The 15,576-nt window shown below is 48.1% G+C and overlaps 1 protein-coding gene across 2 annotated transcripts in view; it reads right to left on the bottom strand.

Moving 5' to 3' along the window:
* Window positions 1-13,276: 13,276 nt before the first annotated feature.
* SIAH3 (siah E3 ubiquitin protein ligase family member 3) overlaps window positions 13,277-15,576 on the bottom strand; it is a 70,363-nt gene continuing 68,063 nt past the window's right edge. For both annotated transcript variants that reach the window (XM_043892445.1, XM_043892446.1), the window contains exon 2: window positions 13,277-14,162. In XM_043892445.1, coding sequence (XP_043748380.1) covers window positions 13,479-14,162 — 684 coding nt within the window. In that variant the 3' untranslated portion in view covers window positions 13,277-13,478. The remainder of the gene's footprint in view (window positions 14,163-15,576) is intronic.

The raw sequence follows: 15,576 nt of genomic DNA on the forward strand, positions 1-15,576 counted from the left end.
GAAGGGAAAATTTTCTACAGAGATGACAACTCTATCAGCCCTCATGACCTTCTCCAAGGGATTAAAACTCTTTAAGGCTAGAGTTTCTTCTGTCCAGACACCTAGGACAAAACATTCCAGGGGCTGGGTGTATTAATCATGAGTTTTATTTTCAATATTTTATGATGTTTTGACATCTTGGGGACTTGAGGACCCGGGAGAGGGACAGCCCCTCTGAAGGTTAGATGGGTCATTCCTCAAGAGAGTAGACAACTTCCCTGAGAGCCTGCCTTTGATGTGTAAATCAACCAATCCTGTATCCGCAGTACTTCACATCAGCTACCTGCTGTGAAGAGCCGACTCATTGGGCTAGACACTGGGGAAGACTGAGGGCAGGAGGAGAGCGGGCAACAGAGGACGAGATGGTTGGATGGCATCACTGACTCAGTGGACTTGAGTTTGAGCAAACTCTGGGAGATAGTGAAGGACAGGGAGGCCTGGTGTGCTGCAGTCCACGGGGTCGCAGAGAGTCCGACATGACTGAGCAACTGAACAACCACCTTCCTCCTTTTATCAGGCACCTGCCCTAAATCACACCAGGGGACAGTAACCTCTAGGAGGCCGCTGAGATTCAAATACCCAGTCCTCAACCCGCTCAGCTGCTTCCTCCGCCTCACCCAGCCCTTCTAGGAAAAGCACAACAGTGGCTTTTGCCCGTGTTGCTTTACCCTCACGCCTGCCTCCTGTCCGCCCCGATGTTTCCTTGTGTGGCTCTGGGTAGCATGCGGACCGCCCCCTCCTCTTGGAAATTTTTACATAATAAACTTTTCACTCACAGGTGTTTGTCCCTGTGTCTACTATCTTATCATATCTGATTAAAACAAATCCTGGGCAATTGAAAACACTGGGAAAGGAAGTATTTGAGCAGCACTGCGTAGCATCATGGGTTTCCCAGGTGGCTCAGTGGTAAAGAATCCATCTGCAATCAGGAGACGCAAGAGTGAGTGAGTGACTGAAAGTTGCTCCATCGTGTCTGACTCTTTGAGACCCCATGGACTACACAGTCCATGCAATTCTCCAGAATACTGGAGTGGGTAGCCTTTCCTTTCTCCAGGGGATCCCTTCTCCAGGGGATCTTCCAAACCCAGGGATCGAACCCAGGTCTCCCACATTGGAGGTGGATTCTTTACCAGCTGAGCTGCAAGGGAAGCCCAAGAACACTGCAGTGGGTAGCCAACCCTTTCTCCAGGGGATCTTCCTGACTGAGGAATTGAACCGGGGTCTCCTGCATTGCAGGCGGATTCTTTACCAACTGAGCTATCAGGGAAGCTGAGATGGAAGAGACGTGGGTGTGATTCCTAGGTCAAGAATGTCCCTTGGAGGAGGAAAGGGCAACCCACTTCAGTGTTCTTGCCTGGAAAATTCCATTGAGAGAGGAGCCTGGTGGACTACAGTCCATAGGGCTGCAAAGAGTATGACATGACTGACCACACACACACATAGTATCATATTCCAAAGTCTTTATTTCTTATGATGAACTGGGCTTCTCAAGACAGAACCCTTGTATTTTGGTTGTCTTCTGCCTCAGGGAAGTTACATGAAGGATTCCCCATCAGCGCATTCCCTTTCATTGTTGGGTCACTGACCCTCAGATGCAAAGTCTCTCTTATCATTTATTTCAGAGAACCTAAGAACTAACATGAGTAAGGCTCTCTGTGACCTTCTAGAATCTCTAGCTCTTCTAGAATTTTGGAGGTGAATGTATAGATTAAGATTCTAATAGTACTCTACATCTGGAAGAAGACTCAAAATACCTGTTGAGTTTATAGTTGCTCTACCAAGTCCCTAAACAATTATGGAATCTTAGAGTGATAAAGGACCCTAGGGATTACCTAGTCTAGATTCCTCCTCTGTGACTCCCTCCATTATTCAGTGTTTGCTTATTTATTTTTCGACTGCACTGGGTTTTCATTGTGGCAAGCGGGCTCCTTGTGATACACAGACTCACTAGTTGCGGCTCGCTGGCTTAGTTGCCCCATGGCATATGGGATCTTAGTTCCCCAAACAGGGACTGAACCCACGTCCCCTGTGTTGGAAGGTAGATTCTTAATCACTGGACCACCAAGGAAGTCCCTACTCTGTGCTTCTTCATCCAACCCTCTTCCTGTTGAATGAATTCCTTCTGCCATTTCTGATGGCCAGTGACCCATCGATTTGATCATCCTATTGCATCTGTGTTAAAGTGAATTGTTGTGTATTCTAGTGCTGAAGTTGATGAACCAGCCCGTTGGACAAATCCAGTCTGCTGCCTGTTTTTGTAAATCAAGTTTTATTTGAGGACAGCCATGCTCATTCATTCAGGTGTGGTATAAGGCTGCTTTCACACCACAGTGGCAGAATTAAATAGTTGCCCTAGACAGCATATGGTCTGCAAAATCTCTAGTATTTACTATCTGGCTCTTGTCCCAGCAGATAGAATGGGCCAGAATCTTGGACATTATTTACAAGTTCTTCAGGGACAATGCCAAATTATTTCTCCATGAAGCATTTTTTAATCATAATAGCTTCCATTAGGGTCCTCCTCAAACCATGTCAGTTAAAGTCTTCATCATTTTGTTAGCTCTTTATTCTTCAAGGATGTTGAGAGAGGATGGTCTATGAATTGCTCGTTTCTATACATCTAGGCATGATGAGCCAGTTTGCTCTAGAATTGTCTTTTGAGGAATGCTAATGTAAATATGGAGACAATGACTCCTTCTAGAACAAATTTGTTCATGTTCCTGGGTAGTAAAAATAGAAGTATTACCTCCTCAGAGAGATTTGCTTATATTCCAGGGTAATAAGGATTCCCTGGTGGCTCAAATGGTGAAGAATCTTCCTGCAATGTGGGAGACTCAGGTTCAATTCCTGGGTTGGGAAGATCCCCTGAAGAAGGGAATTGCAATCCACTCCAGTATTCTTACCTGGAGAATCCCATGGACAGAGGCGCCTGGCGGGCTACAGTCCTTGGACTTGCAAAGAGTCGGACATGACTGAAACGCACAGGGTAATAAAAGTAATCTCTCCAGAAAGGAAGATGGCAGTCTTCCTAACAACCCCACCTAAGATCAGAGTCTCCTAATCTCAGGGTCCCTCTCCCTAATGGTCCCCACACCATGCTCAGGCAGCACCTACCTGTTCATCATCCTATTGGAACTGGGGCTCAGGAAAGTGAAGGTGAAGGCACTCAGTCGTGTCCAACTCTTTGCGGCCCCATGGACTGTAGCCCACCAGACTCCTCTGTCCATGGAATTTTCCAGGCAAGAGTACTGGAGTGGGGTGTCATTTCCTTCTCCAGGGGATCTTCCTGACCCAGGAATCGAACCCAGGTCTCCCGCATTGCAGGCAGATGCTTTACCGTCTGAGCCACCGGGGAAGGGGCTCAGGAAACCTGGACTCAAATATTCTTCTTGCTGTAAATAATAAATTGTCTAGGGACTTCCATGGTGGTCTAGTGGTTAGGAATCTGCCTTCCAATGATAGGGACACGGGTTTGATCCCTCCTCGGAGAACTAAGCTCCCACCTGCCTCGGGGCAACTAAGTCCGTGTGCCACAACTGGAGTTAAACCCACGCACTGCAGCGTAAGGTCCCGCGCGTTGCAACTAAGACCCGATGCAGCCAAGGAAACATGTCCAAGTCCATCTGCGCTCATTGTCTTCCTCTGACCACAACTACGGGTGCATGTCATCCAAACCAACCAAATGCCACTGGGCTGCTGCTTAGGAACTGCTGGGCCATTAGACAGTTGCTTGATGTACGTGTAAATATATTTATTTTGTCTCCTTGAGTTCACTACAGTTCCTGAGGGCAGGGACCAAACTGTTCTTCCCTTTGTATCCTCCAGTAAGCCCAACACACGTAGGCATTCACTCCTATATTGTTGCTTTTGCTGTAGGCTGTCATACATCCTGTTCTGAAGTGCTCTTCTTAATGGCTACCTGAAGACTTGGGACTATTTCTAAATTGCCATGGCTTTCCTGTGCCCAGTTGCCTCAAGACTCTGGGCTCTCAAGACACCCCAGGCTTTGTTAAACAATGGAGGTGAGTTCCAGCCCCACCAGTGCCCACCCAGAGGGCAGCCCACCGTGGATGCAGGAGCAGAGCCTAGGGAATACAGCCCCGCCAGCCCTGCAGCCTGAAAGCTGGCCATACCCATGGCTCCCCAGATTAGGGCAGAATGAGCAAAGGGCCACACTGCCAATGAGGGCTTGCTGTGGCTAGTAACCCACACCCACGATAAAACAAACGCACTTTATGGACTCGTTCCTCTTAGGTTTGCCAGATTTAGCAAATACCCTAATACTTTTTATTTTACTAAGTGGTCCTACTCTCTGCACTCTCCCCTCTAGAGCCCATTCCTCAACTGAGCCTTGCCCTTGGGGTGTGGCCACATCACTAAAGCAGACCCAGTGATAATGGTTTTCCCGATTCCCCTTTTTCACACAGCCTGGCTCCTGGGCTGGTGAAGATGCAGATCTGAATGTTTAGAGGATGGACCCAGACTTCCAGGAGACCTTCCCTGAGTTTTTCTGGCTGCCTCGATCTTCTGTCATTGTTTGCAGGAAGCAAGACCACCAGGTAGGTGGTGGGCTCGGCTTTTGAATGATCTGGAAGCGTTTTCATTGGAGGAAGGGGGACCCCTTCCAGGGCCTGAGGGTGGGATCAAACACTCAGAAATGAATTATCAGAGGAGACATACGTGCTGACAAAGCAAAAGACTTTATTGGGAGGGGGCGCCCCAGTGAAGAGCAGCAGAGCAAGGAAACCCAGCTATCACATGGCTTATAGTCTCGGGGTTTATGGTAATGCAGTTGGCTTCTGGGTCATCTCTGGCCAATCATTTTGCTTGTTGCCCATGTGTGGTCTGAATCAGAGTCCTTCTCAGCCAAGGTGGATTCCAGTGTGAGAGTTTCTGGGAGGTTGGTAGGGTGTACCATCTCCTCCCTCCTCCTTTCGACCCTTCTCCAAATCTCTGGTGACTTTTGGCTGTAGCGTCGCATTCTTTTTCGGGACCTCCTGTTGTAAGACAACTCAGGCAAGCAGTTTATTTTCATGCCCTGCCAAGGCAGCCAGTTCCACTCAACAGTTCTCTAACATTTCGATGTATTGAGGTGCTTGATTTCCTGTTGATTGTGTTTTGTTTTTTTAACTTTGTAATTGCCAGGATTATGGGTCAAGTCAGATGTAGAAATCACGAAATGTCTATCTCCTTGTATTAACAAAAGTTGATACAGAACCTAGGAAGAGGCAGAGAGAGGGGAAGATGGAATAACCTCTTGGATGGGTGATAATCCACGTCCCCAGCTTTGATCCTTAATAGATGCTTTTTCCTTGGGCCCCCCCCTTGCAGAGGATGTACAGCGTATATCTTGTCTACCTCTAGGCTAATAAGAAACTAGTTCGTGATTTCCTTTCCTCTCGCCCATAGGCAAGACTTATGTGGGGCTTAGCTCTGAGCCGCTGCTGAAAGTGGCCTGATAATTCACATCCCGCATGGACGGCCCTGGAACAGTGACACCTGCTCAGGCATCCTGGGGAGATTTGCAGGATAAATAAATGCCTCCCTGGGTATTTGCGAGGTAACTCCCTGTCAGGGCTAGGGGCAGAGATTTTAAATATGAATTACCATTCCAGCCTGGCAGGGGTTTATAGGATAAGCCCCTTATGTGCTCATGGGGAAGATTTACACAGTCCCTTCATCGGCACCAGGCTGCTGGAGTTGTCACCGCGTGACACTCGGCGCTGGGGACCCTTCTATGCTGGCTTCCGTCCGCCAGCCCCAGTCATGGCTCCGGCATCACGGCTGGCGACCTCCAGCATCCTGCCTGCCCAACTTTCTTCTCTCCCTCTTCTGTGCCTTCCACCCACCACCTCTGCCTCCAAGGGACAGGAGAACAGAGTTCCCTCTACTGCTCCTCACGGGGAACACCTTCCTGACTCCTCTCCTCTTTGGACTCTGTTTGTTTCCTGCTCCTCCATCTGAATGTAACCGGTCGCTTCCTGTCACCTTCTTTCCTGCCTTCCTCCCTCTCGAGGAAGGACTGGCCTGCTTCTTCAGGAGGTTTTATCTGCTCCTTTGTTTTCTGTGGCCCCTGTTACCACCGGTGTGCTCAGCTCTGGATTTGTGTGACAATCATCAGTCACATAACCCTTGCAGAATCCCGTGGGGGAAAGAGTGTTAAAATCAGAATACCGGGTTCCACTCTGAGTCTCCTGAATGAGAATCTCTGGTTTCTGGATATTAGAAATCAAGTTCTGTTGATCATTCTTTATATTTACTTATATTTGACTCTGTCAGGTCTTCGTTAGTGCTTAGGCTTTTCTCTAGTTGCAGCGATCGGGGGCTTCTCTCTAGCTGTGGTTCGTGGGCTTCCCATCGCTGTGGCTTCTCTTTTGTGGTGCATGGGCTCTTAGTGCAAAAGTTTTGTTAATTGTGGCGCACTGGCTTAGTTGTTAGGCAGCCTGTGGGATCTTCACAGACCAGAGATCAAACCCTTGTCCCGTGCATGGGCAGGTGGAATCTTTACCACTGGACTGCCAAGGAGGCCCTGTTGATCATTCTTAAGCACATTATTAAGCACCCTAAAGTTTGGGAAATAAAGCCCTGCATCTCAGGGAGGGTTCAGGGCTGGACCTCTCTCCCTGGCTGAATTTCTCGACGGGTGAGTGTCCCCCTTCTTTCAGTGGAGTCTCTCTCTCGCACTCAGCAACCTTACTGTGCATCTTTAGCATATTTTTCGGGCAAGGGAAAATTTGGGACACCATAGGGTGCAGAACCATTCCAAGAGAGGCCATGGCCTGACAACTAACGTGACTCATGAATATTCCTGCTGGTCCTGCGGTCAGTTTTGATCACTCAGCTCAATTCAAGGCGCTCTCTATAAGCCTTTGTGAGAGCAGGAAACAGGTTCTGGGAAGAAGGACATAAGGAAGAAGATGGAGGTTAAGATGAATTGACAGGCAATCGGATTAAAATTCTTGCTCAATCCTGATCTTGCGCGTAACTAACAGTGGCCTGAAATTAAAGAATTAAACCATGAAGTCTCCCTTGACAACTGATCTGATAGGCCCAGAAGTAAATTTAAGGGACCCTGTTGTCAGAGGCAGGGGAGAGCTCAGATAAGGGGCGCTGGGAGGAAGCGGATGGGCAGTGAAGGCCATCGGGGGAGGCTGTGGTCCCTCTTCTCAAGGCAGCACCAGAGGCTGAAATAGTACTGGGGGTACATCAGTTGCCAGGGCTTTTATTCACCTTCAGAAATACTTTCTTCCTTGCATCCAACTATGACTTTGAAATGGAGGCAAAAAAATGAAATGGGGAGGAAGATAATGAAACATAGGTCAAATGTGGCAGCTGGTGAATTTCTGATAATTGCACTTTCCCGTATAGCATTTCATTTCTATTCCCTGAAGTCACACAGAACCCTGTGGGGAGGAAAAAAATCCAACAACAAACAATAACAACAAGCAACTCTGAAGGGTTCAAGGAAACAATATCAAATGCAATTTAATGACATTTTTCATGGGAGACAGGGTAGAGATAAACTGATATTCCAAGCCTGCTTCTTCTAACATTATAAGAAAGCCTAGAAAATTACATAAACATCAATTTAGGTCAAGTAAAATGATCCTTGATTTCCTTTCTGTCTCTCTCATCTCAGTACCCCAAAAAGAGGTTAAAAAGGGGAGAGGAATATTTGTAATATAGTATTCTATATACTATACTATATTAGAAAAGGCAAACTCTTAAGCCTTGTAGGTAACCTATGTAGTAATCTGATTTGGGGGAAAAAAAATCAACGCTTATCTACAACAGATTGTTTGGATCTCGTAACAGTGAAGTTTTTCTTGGCTGGCTGTTCTCCAGGTTAACACAATAGAGAGCTCAGCAATTCTTAAGGAAATCTTCAGAACAAATCGTCTGAACGTCTAACAATCTGCTAGGAGACTCTGCTCTTGATGCTGTTTGTAGCTCAACTTTAATCGAAGCATGATTCTTTCACATCCCAACCATGATCCCTTCCCCTTCCATCAGAAATAGCACCGAAGTAGAAGCTTCAACAAGCCTCACTTCTCTCCCTGACACCGAAGCCACTGGGATCAGAATCACTGATTCACTGTTGGCCTTGGAGATTCTGCCTCTTACCAGGTACTCAGCCTGGAGTTTCACTGTGACTTTTATCCTAGTGGGAACCAGGCCTAAATGTGAAAAGAGTGCTGGCCTGGGTAGACTGTGAATTGTGAACAGCGTCCTTGTTGGGTTGCAGCGAAGTATCCAGATGAAGCTAGATTAGTGCTGAACTCCGTTCTTCGTGTAACATCCCCTGGACCTGTTCCCTCTCAGTCCCTCAGCTTTGTGGAAGAGGGTCCTGTTTTTGCATTCACACATGTTATGCCATGTTATAGTCACTGCCCACTGTGTCATTCTCAGATGTTGGATATTTCCAATCTCTTGTTGAAAAGTGAAATATTTCTTTAGGCTTTGGTCTACATGTGGAGTAAGAAAGATGACCAATGAGAACAAGTAACGAGAGACTGTACTTTTGTAGAGTTTGGTCTTCCCTTTTGGACTGGGATTGCCAACAGGCTGGTTTTGTGAGCCATAATTTTTCCATGAAAGTCATCAGATAGAACTTTCCATACTAACTATAATAGGGAAGGATCTGGAATACAGAAAGGAATGCCCTGGAAGCTGCTTTAAAGCCTCAGACTCCCTTCTCCAAAACAATTTGCATCTTCCCAATAATTTGCTATTTGGCTGGCTTGGCTATCATTTCTGTCCTGTCACTGTGGCCACTGGGATCTTATTTCTCCTTCCAAAATCCCCTTTCCCTATCCTGATGTATGCATCAGAACTGTCCATGCAGTGGTAATGCAGGTAAATGTTTAATGATTAGTTCTTCAAATGGGAAACACCTTGGCTTATAGCATTGCCAATTTCCATGGTGTAAACACTGCCACCACAGCCAGTTTCAAGCTGTTCCCATGAGATCACCAAACATGCGAATGGTAGCACATCTTTATATAGAATGTTCACCGTACATACATGATCAAGGTAAATAATCTCAAGAGCATAGAAAATAAGAGTAGTGAAATAGTTAGGAAGTGATGAGTTTCGAGTATTTATTACTTTCGTTTTAATAGAACTTAACTGTAAATTTATATAATTTAATTTTTAATCATAGCTATGCTTAACAGTTTGTAAAATTCCTAAAAAATTTAACAACTGTTAAATTGTTAACAACAATTAACAAAACAACTGTTAACAACTGTTAAATAAGCCAGCTCTAATATACCACTCTGTCTTGGTCTGGGAAAAGATGGAGTAAAGGAAGAAATGAAAGGGTGTATTTAATACTAAAGTACTAAAAGGCCTCTATGCCATTCAGACTTTATGCCTGGCCCTTCTGAGCCGTGGGTCCAGAAAGTCCTAGAAATGACATAGTTGGTATTGGTCCAAAGCCAGGACTTTGGAGCAAGACACAGACTTCCAGTCCCCACTATACCGTCTGCTAGCTGCGTGACCTTAGACAGTGTCTAACCCCTCTTTGCTTAGGTTTCTTATGGGAGAAATAATAGTACCTGCTTTATAAGGTTGTGTGTGTGCGTGCTAAGTCGCTTCAGTCATGTCTGACCTTTTGCGACCCTGCAGACTGTAGCATGCTAGGCTTCTCTGTCCATGGGATTCTCCAGACAAGAATACTGGAGTGGGCTGCCATTTCCTTCTCCAGGGGATCTTCCTGACCCAGGGATTAAACTGGTGGCTCTTACATTTTCTGCATTGGCAGGTGGGCTCTTTACCACTGGTCCCACCTGGGAAGCCCTCATACAGTTGTAATAGGGATTAATTGAGGGAATATGCTCAAAGTACTTAGCCCACTAAGTTACATAATAAAACCTCAATAAGTGGTAGCCGTGAGTACCGTTGTGATTAACCTGATCCATTTCTAAAAGGTCCACAATCTCCACAGGTGGTGATGGGATCTATCCTAGATGCAAATTCATGGAGAGAAAGATAATTAAGGCAATCTTCCTTACATGATCCGACTCCATTATAAACGGACCATTTATGTAAACTCAGCCTCGAGGCTGGGATGTCCTTCTCACCATACTTCCTGCTTGAGGTTCACATGCTGGTAACTCATTTCTTGCTGTGAAGGGCTGCAGTCGTCCTAGGCCTACTTTAAAATGCAAATAAAACTGGTCCCCCACATCCATGGGTTCTGACTTGACTGTACTGAGCCATTTTATATGAGGGACTTGAGCATCCATCGATTTTGGTATCTGCAGATTGGTGGAGGGGGGAGGGTGGGGGGTTATCCTGACCCAGACCCCTGAAGATATAGAGGGCTGACTGTACTCTTTAGACAGTGGGTAATAAGTTTGCACCTAGGTGCGCAAGTGGCAGTCAGATCCCAGGGCTCTACGTTGAGCTGACTCCTGGGAATCTAAAAATGAGGAGCCTACAGTGGGTGATGGGACACAGAGGGGGGGCCTAAAGCCACTGAAGACCCCACTCTTTGGTTCCCCCTCCCCACTATGTCCCTCCCCACACTTCCAGGTTGACCACTTCTTTGAGCTGAGATGCCTCTAAAATCAAAGCCACTTCACACTCTGTTTCCCTGCTCCCCAGGTGTCCCAGAACCAAGACCCAGTGGACCCTGGGGCCCACAATCCACAGATGAGGTGGGAACATGCTGACTCTCTGTAGTTAGTGGGCCAGGTTCAAGTCATGGTTGTGACCTTGGGAAGGTCATTTCATGTCTTCGAACTTCTATGTTTCTTAATGTATTAAAGATACTGATGAGAATTCACCCAAGAATCAAATGAGGGAGCAACTTTGTGATGATAAAGCTCAACACAGCACACCTTGTTGGTACCATTTTCTATCCCTGCTCCTAGTTTTTAGTTTGCTCCCTTTTCTTCCATTCTTCACACATAGCTGTAGAGACAAGGCCTTCTTGGGACCATCATAGATGGATGACAATAACACATCTCTACCCTTTAGTCTAAAACGTTGCTGGGAACCAAAAATATCAGTTCCTGTCTGGGCGCACTTATTCATAATACAGTCTTGTGTGCACTAATAATAACCTAAAGTTATTCTCAGTTTGGCTCATGTAACTTGGCACTACAGGAAGGCAGAGATGATGTCTGCAGGAGCCCTAAGGCCCTGTGGACAGTAATTAGACTCTTGCTGAGGTTTGGTTTGTTTATCTTGGGCACCTGTGATGCTACACAAATGTTTCAAAGTGGTGGAGAACCAGGAACCAGAGAAGGAATGCAGCTTCCGGAGACAACAGACTTACAGTCAAGTGGGGAGGGTCTTAGGTTCTGGGGAAGGGCCTGGGGGTAAAGGAAGGAGCCAGTCTCTCCCCACATGAGCCAACCGGTCTCGGCTTGTTCTGTTCTTGGCGGGAGATGCTGGCACCTTATAGGATGCTGTGACGGTGCTGAGAGAAAGGAACCCACAGCTCTTTCCTTGGGGCTGCAGAGCTGGCGTCTGCCTCCATCAGTAACACGATGTTTATTAGCCTCCTTAGGGCTCTTAGAGAATGAAACCCCAGCTCCCAGGCCCCAAGCGGTTACTAAGTAGAGGGGCTGTGTTATGCACTCCTCCATGGGCTGGCATCGCCCTTCTGGAGCTGGAGCTGGAGGTGGACAGCACAGGTGGCCACAGGATTGTTGGGGGAAGGGAAGGTTGCTCTTGTGTTTCAGGATCAGTTATTTTTGGCTGAGAAAAGATGGCTGATGCCCAGCCAGGGCAGGCTGCCTGAAACTAAGTCCTCAGTGGGAGGCCTGCCAGGACCCAGCCGAGATGGCCGAGGTAAGGCAACGGGGCTGAGAGCAATGTCTGGTTGGCGAGAGGTCCACTAGTGAGCGTTGTGTGGGGCTTGGGGGTCCCATGCTTCTGGTGCGGATGGGGAGTGGCCAAGGAGAGGACAAAAATGACAAAAGGAGGTAAGAGAGGACCTCCTGGGAAGATTTACAGGTGTTCAGCTCCATTAGAAGAGACGACGTTGACTAAATGAGCTTACTTTCTTCAAAAACCCGAGACTTCCACAACAAGATGTTGGCTTGTTGTTCTGACAGCTGAATTAAGAGAAAGCCATCTACACCTGCAGGCAATGTGGATTTTTGTGGCCTCTTCATTCACCCTGCAGCAGAATGGTGGATGCAGACTGACCAGTGATAGCATCTGTGTGCTGAATGGGGCCCTTGGCATGTTTTATGTATTTATTTTTTCAGCTGCATCATGTGGCTTGTCGGATCTTAGTTTCCTGACCAGGAATCGAACCCGCGCTTCCATCATTGGAAGCGCAGAGTCTTAACCACTGGACCACCGGGGCATTTTAGAAGTAAGGAAAGGAAAGAGGACCCTCCCAGGTGTCTGAGTGATGGGGCCAGGCCTCCGGGCCAGAGGACCAGGTGCACCCTCCAAGTTCCTTGTGTCTGCTGCTGAGTCATGGTTCTGGTTCTGAACTGTCGAGAGCACAGAGGAATCTTTGCTGGATACAAAAGCGCTCCACCCCGAGGGAAAACACTGATGGATTTTATAACTTGATAATAAAGCTGTCTCTGGGGAGAATGCCCTCCCAAAGGTAGGAGATTAATTTTATCCTTTGCTTTTTTTGGCTGCTTCTCTTCCCCTGCGTCTTGCCCATTCTTTTCCAGGACTTGCTCAATGAAGGGCAAAGTTTTCTAGAAAGCACCAAACCCTTGAGGCCTTTGATTTCAGGGAAGGAAAAAATGGCCCGGGCTGAGGGCAAGCTCACAGCAGCCTGCCTGCCAAGAGAGGGTTCAACCTCTTGCCTGCTCCCCTGAACCCCAGGATCAACCCAGAGGACACATGGCATGATGGTACCTCCAGCCCCACACCCTGGAGGAGACACTGTCTCGTGTCTAAGCAGCGTGGCCCCTGAGGCTCCTGGGAAAGTGGCAGAGTTGTGTCTAGCTGGTCTGCAATACCCACCCCTGAGCTGGCCAGGTCCTCTTCCATAATCTGCTGTCTCCACACCCTTCGGAGTTAGCTCACTCTGAAACAGACTGAAAGGAGGAGGGGGAAATGATGCGGACACTAGTCTCCTTTCAACCCCAAGAGTCTGCCTCGTGACCTCGGTGACTGTTGCTCATTGGAGCAGCAGGAGAGAAGGGAACTGAGGGTGGCAAGCAATCACCATTCTGATGGAATCCGGTTAAGAAGCGTTCTGTAAAACTACACCAACAAATGAGGACAAACGTCACACCAAGGTCTTGAATCACAGGATGTTTACATAATATAATGCCCATGGCAGACAGATACCAAATACCACAAAGTACCTGAGACAAAAAAAAGAAAGGAAGGAGGGGAGGAGGGAGAATAGAAAGGAGCCCGGAGTCCTGGCAGGCAGAGATCTGAGGGCCCAGGCAGAGTTTCTCGGGGGAGGGGTGGCCACACGTGAGCGTCCGGTGGCCTCCGTGTCATATCTCAGCCTCCGAGGAGCAGATCTCCGCGGCCGCGGAGATGGCGATCCCGATGGCCAGGCTGCCGTTGTCAGAGAAGTGCTGGGCCAGGGAGGTGTTGATGACGAGGCAGTCCCCGTTGGTGATGACCGAGTCCACGCACTCCAGGACAGACCGGGGCGTGGCCTCCCACTTGAGACACCGGTGGTTTCTGTTGAGCTCCAGGCGATAGGTGAAGCCGTCAGCCTGGGTGGGGGTCCCGATCAGCATCATGGTGGCGAAGAACTGGGGGTGCCCTGCATACCTCTCCTGTTTCCTGAGCACCAGCAGGAAGTGGTGGCCGAAGCAGGAGTGGATGATGAGCCAGTCGGCCGGCGCCGGGAGGTGCATGTCCGTGGCCAGGAAGACGATGTCGGCCCCCTGGAGGATGTCCACTCTGTGCATCTGCCGCAGGTGGGGCACCACCACCTCCAGGCGGCCTTCCCACTGGCAGGAGAACAAGGGGCACAGGCAGGGCATCACCCGGGCGGCGTGCAGCCCCGCCTCCGGGTGGTGCAGGTGGTGGGGCCGGGCGTGGTGGCAGAGGCGGTGATGGGGCTGGTGCTGGCAGCGGTGCTGGCAGTGGTGGTGGGGAGGGTGGTGAGGGGCGTAGCTGCTGGGCTCCGGGGCGCTCTGAGTGACGGTGTGTCGGCTGGACACATACTGTGAGAGAGAGACAGAGACTTAGTGGGTTAGTGGCTGTGAGATCAGTCTCTCTGGCTGAGGACCACCCCCCCAACACCCCCCAACCCCCAGGTTCAGCGTGTGGAAAGCAAACTCTCCAATACAGGTGATGACACATGGTCGCTCAGTCATGTCTGACTCTTTGAGACCCCGTGGACTGTAGCCCGCCAGGCTCCTGTGTCCATGGGATTTTCCAGGCAAGAATCCTGGAGTGGGTTGCCCTTTCCCTCTCCAACCGATACAGGTAGAGAAAGCTTTATTTCGTAAAAAGGAAAAAAAAAAAAAAATAGAACCACCAGACTGTTCTCTGAAATGGCAGCACCATTTTACATTCCCATCAGCCAAGTAAGAGGGTTCTGATTTCTCCATGTCCTTGTCAACACTTGTTATTATCTGTTTTGACAAATAGGTTAATGAGACTGAATTCCTTGTTTTGCATATTTTGCCAAATTTAGATGCTGAAACATTGTACATCTGTGTGTCATTTCAGGACAGAATGTAAATTTACCCAATTGAAAACAGAACCTCCTTCAAAAGATTCCTCCTGCAAGAAGAGATTTTCCAAATGTATTAGTATATTATAAAAAAAAAAAACACAAAAACAACTTAAAAAAATGAGGGACGTGGTGGATGTCTTGAGTGGTTGACATCCTGAAGACTCAGTCCAAGAAAATGCAATATTTATGCCTTTCTGATTCTTTAATAAGATACTCAAACAGGCAATTTCCCTCTTTGAATAGCATGCATTATGATGGTCATAAGGAACAAAGAAATCAATTTTTCTGTTCTTTTCTGATATTGTTGATATTTTTCTGCAGGGTCTGGAGGTCAATGGATTCCCCCCCCCCCCCGCCCTATTTTATCATTAGTGTTATTTTTAGAACAAAATTTCGGTAAATACCCGTTTGTCCTTCCAGTGCTGCCAGGGGTGGTACTATCTGAGATGCCCTTCATGGTTGTAAAACCACCACGGCACGCAGAGCTGACTGTGTGCAGCTGGACTGCGGTCCCCAGGGCGGGAGTCTCCGCTGTGACTCCTGGGACTTGGCTCCACCAGGCACACATCTGTCCTGCTTTAGACTCATTGTTAAAGAACAACTTACCAGGGGCTCACCACCAGGCTTCCTAGGTGGCACTAGTGGTAAAGAACCCACCTGCCGATGCAGGGACACGTTAAGAGATGCAGATTCCATCCCTGGGTTGGGAAGATCCCCTGGAGAAGGGCATGGCCACCCACTCCCGTATTCTTGCCTGGAGAATCCCATGGACAGAGGAGCCTGGTGGGCTACCGTCCATAGGGTTACAAAGAGTTGGACACGACTGAAGCGACTTAGCAAGCACACACGCAGTACTGATATAAAATCAAAGTAAGGAGGGAGTCAGGAAGCAGCAG

Source organism: Cervus elaphus, chromosome 30, assembly GCF_910594005.1.
Source record: "Cervus elaphus chromosome 30, mCerEla1.1, whole genome shotgun sequence".
NCBI lineage: Eukaryota > Metazoa > Chordata > Mammalia > Artiodactyla > Cervidae > Cervus > Cervus elaphus.